This window comes from Chelonoidis abingdonii, chromosome 16 (assembly GCF_003597395.2).
Source record: "Chelonoidis abingdonii isolate Lonesome George chromosome 16, CheloAbing_2.0, whole genome shotgun sequence".
Taxonomy (NCBI): Eukaryota; Metazoa; Chordata; order Testudines; family Testudinidae; genus Chelonoidis; species Chelonoidis abingdonii.
Window position 1 is genome coordinate 3300222 of NC_133784.1, and position 10727 is coordinate 3310948.

Sequence of the window (10727 nt, forward strand, 5' to 3'; positions counted from 1 at the left end):
CAAGTGGCAGATCCAGCGCTACAGCTGGCAGGGGAGTTCCACCTCATTGCTCAGTGACATTTCCCGAACTCCTCGTGGGCGTAACAGGGTTGTGGACCAATCGAGGCCACAAGGGAGCTGTCAATCCGGCCTTCCGGGTGGTACTTCCTGTGCTGTTATCCCCACAGGAACTACATGGAAAATGCATGGAAGCTTGCCATGGCTGCCAGCTTGGCAGTGCAGAGACATGGGCCATACCCCCAGATCTGGGATCTACTCCCTTTCCCCGCGGAAAACTCACCCAAGCTCCGCGGCCCATCAGGAGCATGCCAAAGCAGAATAGCCGGCTGCTAAGCAAGCAGTTGGAGGTTGGCTCTGGTTCTACTAGCAACCCAAACAAGCCAGTGCTGCATGGGCCCAGTGGGGAGGTTAGGAAGCAGTACTCAGAATAACAGGTAAGGGAAGAGATGACACAGTAAGTTTATGGAGGAGATGGTATGATGGGATAGCCTAATTTTTTGGCAATTAATTTTGGCAACTGATCTTTGATTATCAGCAGGTAAGTATGCCCAGTGGTCTGTGATGGGATGTTAGATGGGGTAGGATCTGATTACTACAAAGAGAATTCTTCCTGGGTGCTGGCTGGTGAGTCTTGCCCACATGCTCAGAGTTTAACTGATCGCCATATTTGGGGTCGAGAAGGAATTTTCCTCCAGGGCAGATTGGCAGAGGCCCTGGAGGTTTTTCGCCTTCCTCTGCAGCATGAGGCACGGGTCACTTGTCGGAGGATTCTCTGCAGCTTGAGATCTTCAAACGACAATTTGAGGACTTCAATAACTCAGACATAGGTTAGGGATTTGTTACAGGAATGGGTGGGTGAGATTCTGTGGCCTGCATTGTGCAGGAGGTCAGACTAGATGATCATAATGGTCCCGTCTGACCTTAAAGTTTGAGTCTATGAGGTCCAGTCAAAGAGAAGAAGGCCCTTGTCCAGACAGGAATTGAGCCAGAACACTGTGATCAGGGTCAACAACCCGACTCTTGAGGAAAAAAAGCAAACCACCGTCTCCTCGGTCACCTTCCAGCCGAGGATCTCAAAGCACTTGACAAACCTGACAATGTGCTGTTGAGGTAGGGAAGCATTTAGCTTCATTTTACAAAGGGCCAAGTGGACAGAAGTGACTGACCCCGCTCCCCCAATCCCACAGTGAAGTCGAGACCTCCCAGTAACCTCATGCTCATCCCCTTGGATGGTAGAGACAGGAGCTGGAAAAGCCTCAATTGCTCAGGAGCTCAGGTTTAAGTCCATCCTCAAATCAGGCGCTTCCAGCAGTACAATGCCTCCAAATGCAAGGCTGGGTAACTGGCTCCAAAGGGAGAGCATCACTTATCCAGTTGCCACTGTTCTGCAGCCCCGACATTTGCCTTTTGGGGTGGGGAAGGATCATGAAGAACCAGATTAAGGAGGATGTCCAGCACAGCACTGTCGGAGACATTTTCAGAGGCAGTCCTTCCCCCTTGTGCTGGCACGAAAGCCCCACAGCCCCTGGATGCTGCCTTGCACCTGTTAACATTTCTGAACCAGGCAGCAAACTCGGGAACAGCAGAGGAGAGAAGATACAATTTCACAGGCCCTTACAGTCTGTCAGCAAGATTGATTGTATTAGAGCATGTGCTTGAACATCTGGGGGGGCATGACAGGGGGCCAGATGCTGGCAGGTGAACGCTACAGCAGGAAGGAATGTATACAGACAAACCAATAGCAGGGAACAATGAAGTCATCCTGATTATTAGTATTACATAACACCTAGAACCCCAGTCATGAAGCCGGAACCCACTACGCTAGGCACCGTAGGACCAATGTCACTATAGGTTTCAGAGTAGCAGCCGTGTTAATCTGTATCTACAAAAAGAACAGGAGCCCTTGTGGCACCTTAGAGACTAACACATTTATTTCAGCATAAGCTTTTGTGGGTTACAGCCCACTTCATCGGATGCATGCCGTGGAAATCAGTGAGATAGTCAGTGGCCTCAGTGCACCAGCAACTAAGTGGGGTCAAGTTTTCTGGAAGCACTACGGCAAAGGAGAGGGCAAAGGAGGGATATGACGGAAGACCATAAGTTAGTTTTGTGGATTTTTCTGGGGAGCGTGTCCCAAGCATGAGGGGCAGCATGTGAGGAAGCAGGAAGATGCTTGTTTGAACAGTTACCGGGAGGGATGCATCATGGGCCAATCAGAGGCAAGGGCTGACACAGACTCAGAGAAATGTAGGGCTGGAAGGGACCTTGAGAGGTCATATAGTCCAGCCTCCTATGCTGAGACAGGACCAAGTAAACCTAGACCATCCCTGACAGGTGTTTGTCCAACCTGTTCTTAAAACCCTCCAATGGAGGGATAGCTCAGTGGTTTGAGCATTGGCCTACTAAACCCAGGGTTATGCGTTCAGCCCTTAAGGGAGCCATTTAGGGATTGGCCCTACTTTGAGTAGGGGGTTAGACTAAATGACCTCCTGAGGTCCCTTCCAACCCTCATCTTCTATGAATTCCACAACCTCCCTTAGAAGTCTGTCCAGAGCTTGACTACCTTTACAATTCAAAAGTTTTTCCTAACAGGTACCCTAAATCTCCTTTGCTGCAGATTAAACCCATCCCTTCTTATCCTGCCTTCAGTGGACATGGAGAACAATCAACCACAGTCCTCTTCATAACAGCCCTTAACATACTGGAAGACTTATTAGGTTCCCCTCCTTCTCCCCCTCAGTCTTTTTTTCTCAAGACTAAACAGGCTCAGGTTTGTTTGTTTTTTTTAAAAAAAAACACCTTTTCTCATAGGTCGGGTTTCCTAAACCTTTATCATTTTTGTTGCTTTCCTCTGGACTCTCCCCAATTTATTCACAGCTTTCCTAAAGTGGGGCATCCAGGACTGGCCACAATACTCTTGCTGAGGCCTCACCAGTGCAGGACAATTACATCCCATGTCTTACATACAATACTCCTGTTAATATACCCCAGAAAGATATCAGCCAGTGAAGGGATGCAAAGAAAGGGGTGACACAGTCAAAGTTCTAGGAAAGGATCTTTGCTGCAGCATTCTCAGCAGATAAGAGCAGGGCAAGACTGCATGTCTCAAAGTTGGAGAAAAGGGTGTGCAGTGACTGAGATGTGAGATGATGAGACTCAATGGGAGTTTTAGCTGTGTGGCTGGATAAGAAAGGCCATAGCTTATAGATGTTATGTTAAGAAAAGTTTCAGAGTGGTAACCGTGTTAGTTTGTATCCGCAAAAAGAAAAGGAGTACTTGGGGCACCTCAGAAACTAAAATTTATTTGAGCATAAGCTTTCGTGGGCTAAAATCCACTTCACTGGATGCATGCATTGGAAAATACAGTAGGAAAATATATACACACAGAGAACATGAAAAAATGGGTGTTGTCATACCAACTCTAATGAGACTAATCAATTAAGGTGGGCTATTATCAGCAGGAGAAAAAAAACTTTTGTAGTGATAATCAGGATGGCCCATTTCAAACAGATGACAAGAAGGTGGAGTAACAGTAGGGGAAAAATTAGCATGGGGAAATAGTTTTTAATTTGTGTAATGACCCATCCCCCCCCAGTCTTTATTCAAGCCTAATTTAATGGTGTCAAGTTTGCAAATTAATTCCAGTTCTGCAGTTTCTCACTGGAATCGGTTTTTGAAGTTTTTTTGTTGGAGAATTGCAACTTTTAGGTCTATAATTGAGTGACGAGGGAGGCTGAAGTGTTCTCTGACTGGTTTTTTGAATGTTATAATTCTTGACATCTGATTTGTGTCCGTTTATTCTTTTGCATAGAGACTGTCCGGTTTGGCCAATGTACATGGCAGAGGGGCATTGCTGGCACATGATGGCATATATTCACATTGGGTAGATGTGCAGGTGAATGAACCCCTGGTGTGTGGCTGATGTGATTAGGTCCTATGATGGTGTCCTTGAATAGATATGTGGACAGAGTTGGCAATGGGCTTTGTTGCAAGGATAGGTTCCTGGGTTAGTGTTTTTGTTGGTGGTTGCTGGTGAGTATTTGCTTCGGGTTAGGGAGCTGCCTGTAAGGGAGGACTGGTATTCCCAAGATCTGAGAGTGTGAGGGATCGTCCTTCAGGATAGGTTGTAGATCCTGATGATATGCTGGAGAGGTTTTAGTTGGGGCTGAAGGTGATGGCTAGTGGCATTCTGTTACTTTCTTTGTGGGGCTGTCCTGGAGTAGGTGACTTCTGGTACTCTTCGTCTCTGTCAATCTGTTTCTTCACTTCAGCAGGTTGGTATTGTAGTTTTTAAGAACGCTTGTAGAGATCTTGTAGGTGTTGTCTCTTGAGGGGTTGAAACAAATGCGGTTGTATCTTAGAGCTTGGCTGTAGACAATGGATTGTGTGGTGTGGTCTGGATGAAAGCTGGAGGCATGTAGATAAGTATTGCGGTCAGTAGGTTTCTGGTATAGGGTTGTGTTTATGTGACCATCGCTTATTAGCACTGTAGTGTCCAGGAAGTGGATCTCTTGTGTGGACTGGTCCAGGCTGAGGTTGATGGTGAGATGGGAATTGTTCAAATCATGGTGGAGTTCCTCAAGGGCTTCTTTTCCATGGGTCAACATGATGAAGATGTCATCAATGTAGCGCAAGTAGAGTAGGGGCGTTAGGGGACGAGAGCTGAGGCAGCTTTGTTCTAAGTCAGCCATAAAAATGTTGGCATACTGTGGGGCCATGCGGGTACCCATAGCAGTACCACTAACTTGAAGGTATACATTGTCCCCAAAGGTGAAATAGTTGCGGGTGAGGACAAAGTCACAAAGTTCAGCCATGCTTCCTGAGCTCTCGTCCCCTAGCTCCACAGAACCTAGACTCTCCCACAGCTGTGGAGTTAAATCGCTGCAGGCTGGCTGAGCCCGGCCTTCCAAGGTAAATCGATTGAGTGGGGTTCTTTGTATGAGATCATAAAAGGCTAATTCTGCATGGACATTGAAGATTGCAGGACTCTTTCCAAGTAAGGGGCTTGCCCAGTGTCTTTGGCCAAAGTGTTCCCTCTCCCTCTATTGCTGAGCACCAGTAGCTGTCCATCTCCACCCCAGAGGTGGCTGCTTTTCGGTGGTGATGTACATATGGTAGAACCTCACTGATCTCCATATTCTGTAAGACACACTCACAAAAGATGCCTCTTCCCAACTGTCTTCCCATATTTTTCTGGGCTTACAACAGGCACCAACATTAAATTAAACCACCCCACTCTGAGACTGCAGCTGGCTGTTCTCTCCTCACACAGATCTGCAGAAACACCTTCTGTGTGAGGATGTCTGCACGCTTTATAGACAATAACTTCTTAATGGACATAGCCCTTTGCATGCTAAGCATTACTGTCCTCGTTTCACAGATGGGGAAACAGAGGTAAAGAGGGGTTAAATATTTGTTGCTGAAGACCTGTCTCCATTAATGCAAGTTCTGGCTCCTGAAGCCAAAAAACACAGGCAGACTCTTCAGGAGAATTTTAAAGGAAAAATGTTTTTACTGTGTGAAATTGGGAGAAAGATCAGCAGCACATGCCATGCCACCTTGTGGCCATCAGGTGTCAGCCTTTGCGCAGCTCTCAGTCCTCTTCCTGTCACATACACCACTGCAAGGTTAGCTGTATTTACAAATGCAGCTGTCAAGTTTTGATCCTTACGCTTCTTGTGTAAGGATCCCCACTATTTCAAAACGGTATAAAATAAGTCCAGTTCCCCGTCAGTTGCCATGAGCAGTGTGGAGGGGGGTTTACCTGCATCCCAGCAGCAGCCCCCTTCAACGCTGCAATGCTTTTCCCTTCTGTGGGTGGTCCGGAAGGAGTTATTTAGCCCCAGATCCAGATTCTTTTTCAAGAGTCCCCGCTCCCCTCTGACCAGCGGCGCCCCACCAGTCCCTGAGACTTCAGATCCAAGCGCTACAGTTCTCCAGGTTCCGCAAGGCCACCGTCTGGTTACAATGCTCCTCTCCCTGCAACACCTACAGAAAGACCTGCAGTGTTTGGGCCAAAAGACCTATTCAGCTGTTAGGAAGCGGCAGGTGGGTAGTGCTCAGCCATGAGCAATAGATGGCTCTAGAGGCTGATACTAGATGGTGCCGAGTGTAACAGCAACTCCTGCCGCCAGGGGGATTCCCCATTTGTAACCCCAACCCTCCTCGGGCCCCCGCAGCCAGGAAAGGAAGCGTGTTCTCCTACAAGCTGGGGGGGAGTGGGGCCATAGCCCTGCTTACCAAGCACCCCCCACGAGAGGCCGAGGGCTCTCAGTTTCCACTCACTCCACCAGGGGAGGGCGCTCAGCCCCTCCTAAGGCAGAGCCTTTCTCTAGAGATGCTGGGTGAACAGAGAGATGGGATCTGCCCTTAGACTAGCTGTGGTAGGTGCTGGGCCCATGGCACCGGGAAAGCGATTCCTTGCTATTATTCACAATTGATCTCTCTCTGTCTCCTCTCCCCTCCACCCGGACCCCAGGTGCTTCTCCTCATCTCCTCTATCCTGCCAGGCGTCTGCCTGCGATTTGCCCTAGATGCAGCGTGAGATTTACTGGCTGCCGGATGCTGCCACTGAGCACGTTACATCTTCTTACACATGGCCGGGGCCTGGTTTGACCTTCCCTGCTCTGAGCTAGCAGCAGAGGAGAGAGGCTCCCTGCAGTGCTTGACCCATCTAGCCCTCAAGGTCAGGGCCGCCCTACCAAAGGGAGCGGTTCCATTTGAATGGCCAGATATGTAACCAGTCACCGCATCCCAAGCCACAAAAAGCAGTTAGGCGCCTTCAGCACACAGCCTAAGAGTGCTTACTCAGGGAAGAGGCTGAAGGCAACAGACCCATGAAGTTCCACTGTGGGAAGGAGGAATGCCATGCAAGGGGGTGCACTGCAGAGCACCATGGGAGCTTCCTGCTTCCCCAGCGCACTGGGAGGCTTTAGGCGCAGAGTAAGGCTAGAGCTGCACTTCCCACATGGGCAAGGCAAGGAAAAGGGACAGTGTAAGCCTCGAGGCAGGGAATGACTCCAGGGACACACTGCAACCTGGGAAGAACATATTCCATCAGAATCTGCCCTGGGCCTTACAAGAGGTTGGCTGGTCAAAAATGGCCTCAGTACATAATTTTGATTCCTGGGATCCAGCCTCATTAGAGCCCATTCTGAGTTAGACAAAGCACTGGTCAGTTTCGTGCCCCTGCAGTTAACTAAGTTCCATTAGATCTTCCTAGTGGCTTGATCAGAGCTGGGTTTGCTCTTAACCATTAACATGGTGTGTACAAATAAACGCGCTATCTTCTGATTGCAGCCATGCACCAGGGCTGGAACCCAGGGGACAGCTGGGGTTTATTTCATCTCATTCTGCAGTACCTGTGCATGGCTGCGAAGCCATGCAGTGCTCTGCTTTGTTACCCCTGCTATTAATTTTTAATTGCTGCTCAGCGATGAGTAACAAAAACAGCTCTGATTCTTCAGCCTCTGCTCTGCTGGCTCCTGCTGGTGGATACTCAGCTTTTCAGCAGCACCTTTTGGGGCCACAGCAGCCCGCTGGCTTGGGAGCAAGATCCTTTGCTTCCAGATGCTCCACTAATTGGAATGGATCAACGATCTTTTCCTATAGTAAGGAAACAAAAACAGCACTAAATCAGATTTGAAGGGGCTGGAAAGGCCGCCACTGCCAGGTGGTTTTCCCTGGCGCTGGGAGGAGGGCTGTGAATTCCTGGGGATTTCCCCATTGTCCCATCATCATGGAGCCCCCACCAAGTATTGCTATCGCCCTCTCTCTGGCTGAGCAGGACTGGATTGGATCCCTTGTTGCACTCATCCAGCCCCCTCTTCAACTGGCTGGTGACCTCATACCCGAGACCCTTCCTGCCATCCCGTTCCCACAGATTTTTAACATGGATCTGATTGTTGGGCACCCACAGAACCACCTCTCTCTGTTCCCTTTCCACTCCTCATAAAGCCACACATCTTCCTCTGAGCCTCACAACAGCTGCCCCACCAGCACAGGGTAAGTCACAAATGTCAGCCCCAGGGGCCCAGCCACGGGGATTTTGTGCCATTGAGCTAGTTGGCGGCGGGCTGTATGCTCCTGTGGGCAGGGACTGTGTTGGCCGTGCTGTAGCGTACAACTCCGAGGTCACTGTCAGCAACCCGACAAACCGCAACACTGCTACCTCCAGCTGGACTGTGATTGCATCAGTGCTCGAGCTAAGCAGGCTGGGTGAGGTCAGTCCTTAGATGGGCGCCCTCCAAGCATCAGCCACAGCAGTGGTGGTGCATCAGTAACTGGCACTCTCCCATCTCCCATACTTACTTCTCACTAGAGCATATGGGACTGCCAGCCAGTCCTATTGTGGGTAACTGCACACCGCATATTTCAGCAGCCCTGCTGATTCTACTGGGTACAACCACCTGTTCTGCTACCTGTCCTGCACCATCACAGGGGACTGCTCAGATCCTTATGTGGCCTGCAGCGTACCACCCCAGAGGTAGCTGCATGGGCAATGGGAGCCCCATGAGGATGGCACGTGCGACGCTGCACAGCCTATTGGCAGCTCTGCCAATCAACGATGACTCTTCAAATCCGACTGTTCATATTCCCCGCTGGGAGAAGTGCCCCAGACCACAGCAACGTGCAGGGCTGAGCCAAACCCACAGTGCTCTCTTTCGGTTCACAGAGGGGAATCCAGTCCCAGTAGGAACAGGAGAGATCCTGGGGGAAGTTTGTCTCAGCAGGAAAGAAGTGGGAAGCCAAACTAACATCAGCCACTGCCATGTAGGTGCTAAGCTCCCAGCTACTTACAATAGCCCCCTGAGAGGAGAGGGGTCTCAGTCAAGGGAACATTACCAGGCCCCAGGGCTGAAGATATTTGAATTTTTTACCCACCGTATGGGCCAGAGTTAGGGTGCTGGAGAAAGCTGATTGGTTTGCAGAGCTCAGCCTGGGCTCTCAGGCACCAACCCAATGTCCAGGAGGGGAATGCGGCAGAGAAAGGTGAACCCAACCCGGTTCCCATTACAGGGGGAGGAGCTTTAATTTCCTCAACACGTTTCTGTTAATAGGAGGGTTTGTAAAAAGAACCCCACCCTCCTCCCCAGCCCGTCCTTTGGGAGTTAACCCAGCCAATCTCCCCTCCCCCCAACATGCCCTGGCCCTCACACCTTGAAGTCTGGGGTCTCCTTGTTTCAGTTATTAACAGTCTTCCCACCCTGGGTGGAGGGAGGTACGTCGCAGATGCCAACCTCACATCAGCCCCTGCCACCCACAGCATCAGCAGATTTGGAAATCTCTTTTGCTTCTGCTTTTTGAGCCTGTAAGGCATCACTTATTTGAGCTTTTCTCTGCAACCAGGAGGGCTAGAAACATCTCTCTGTAAATAAAAGTGGAGAGTCTTCTGTAATCACCTGCCTCTGGGAGCTGAGGTTTTAAGCAAAACATCAAATATTGCGAGGCCAGCAATAAAATAATTAAAGCTGGCAAGACTGTTGAGATGGGTACGAAGTGGTGAAGTGACTTAGCCAAGGCAGCACAGGGAAGCAGTGGCAAAGTCAGGAATAGACTCTAGCCTGCCTGGCTCCCACGCCTGTACTGGTATCATCCTTCCTCCCTTTAAAGTGCAGACAGAGTTCCTTTAGCCCTACCCTACCATCAAGGCTTGAAGAAGCATCTCCTAGCTGCCTTCCCAGCCTCCCCTGGTTGTTCTGACTAAGTAGCCACGAACTATCACCAGTGGCATTAGCTTCTGCTCCACTTGCAGATCCCTGCCATTGCCGGCTGGCCAGTAAGCACGCCCTGATCCTTTCATTAGCGGAGAACTAACCCGTAGCCCACTGCACCAGCTGCCTGAGCTGTGCCTCAGATAATACTGGCAAAAATACACTCCTAGAAAGAAATCCACAAAGAACCCCCATCCCCACCCCCACGCTGTCCTTAGCTGGGGCTCCTGGGGCATGATACCTGCACCCAGTTATAGATGGTCTGTGGGGCTTTGCTTTACTTGGTTGCCACGAAGAGGCAGAGAAACAAAAAATGTGCCTGTGCCTTTAAGAAACAACTCCATCACCCGTGCCAAAAGCAGCAAGGTCAGCGATTATGAAGCCCCAGTCCCTTGAGCACATTCCTTTCTGCAAAGGGCCTATCTTTCCCCTCCGATAAGCCCTGCAGCCTATCGGCCACCTGCATCAGCTCTCCAATTCACTGGAATATTTTCAGTGCTGTGCATGAGATCTGGCTCCTATGCTCCCAGGGGGAAGCTGGGAGGTTTTTAATGGCCCAGCCTGTCATTCCCAAGCGTGATGAATGTGACAGAGCCTTTCACAGGATGCCAAGGAAATTCCAGTCCCCAGGGCATCATTGTTTTCTTTTTTTTAAACTAGTCTGGCCTTAACAGAGACAGGAATCTAGGGCAGGGCTACAATGCACACTCAGGGCAAATGCAAAGTGCTCCACTTAGGAAGGAACAATCAGTTTCACACATACAGAAGGGGAAGAGACTTTCTAGGAAGGAGTACGGCAGAAAGGGATCTAGGAGTTATTGTGGACCACAGGCTAAATATGAGTCAACAGTGTGGTGCTGTTGAAAAAAAAGCAAACATGATTCTGGGATGCATTAACAGATGTGTTGTGAGCAAGACACAAGAAGTCACTCTTCCGCTCTACTCTGCGCTGGTCAGGCCTCAGCTGGAGTATTGTGTCCAGTTCTGGGCACCGCATTTCAAGAAAGATGTGGA

At 49.8% G+C, this 10727-nt stretch overlaps 1 protein-coding gene across 1 annotated transcript in view; it reads right to left on the reverse strand.

Annotated features, from left to right (window-relative positions):
• Window positions 1-7287: 7287 nt before the first annotated feature.
• The window catches only part of AS3MT (arsenite methyltransferase), a 26720-nt gene continuing 23280 nt past the window's right edge, over window positions 7288-10727 (reverse strand). Inside the window, exon 11 of the mRNA XM_032766890.2 lies at window positions 7288-7605. Coding sequence (XP_032622781.1) covers window positions 7507-7605 — 99 coding nt within the window. The 3' untranslated portion in view covers window positions 7288-7506. The remainder of the gene's footprint in view (window positions 7606-10727) is intronic.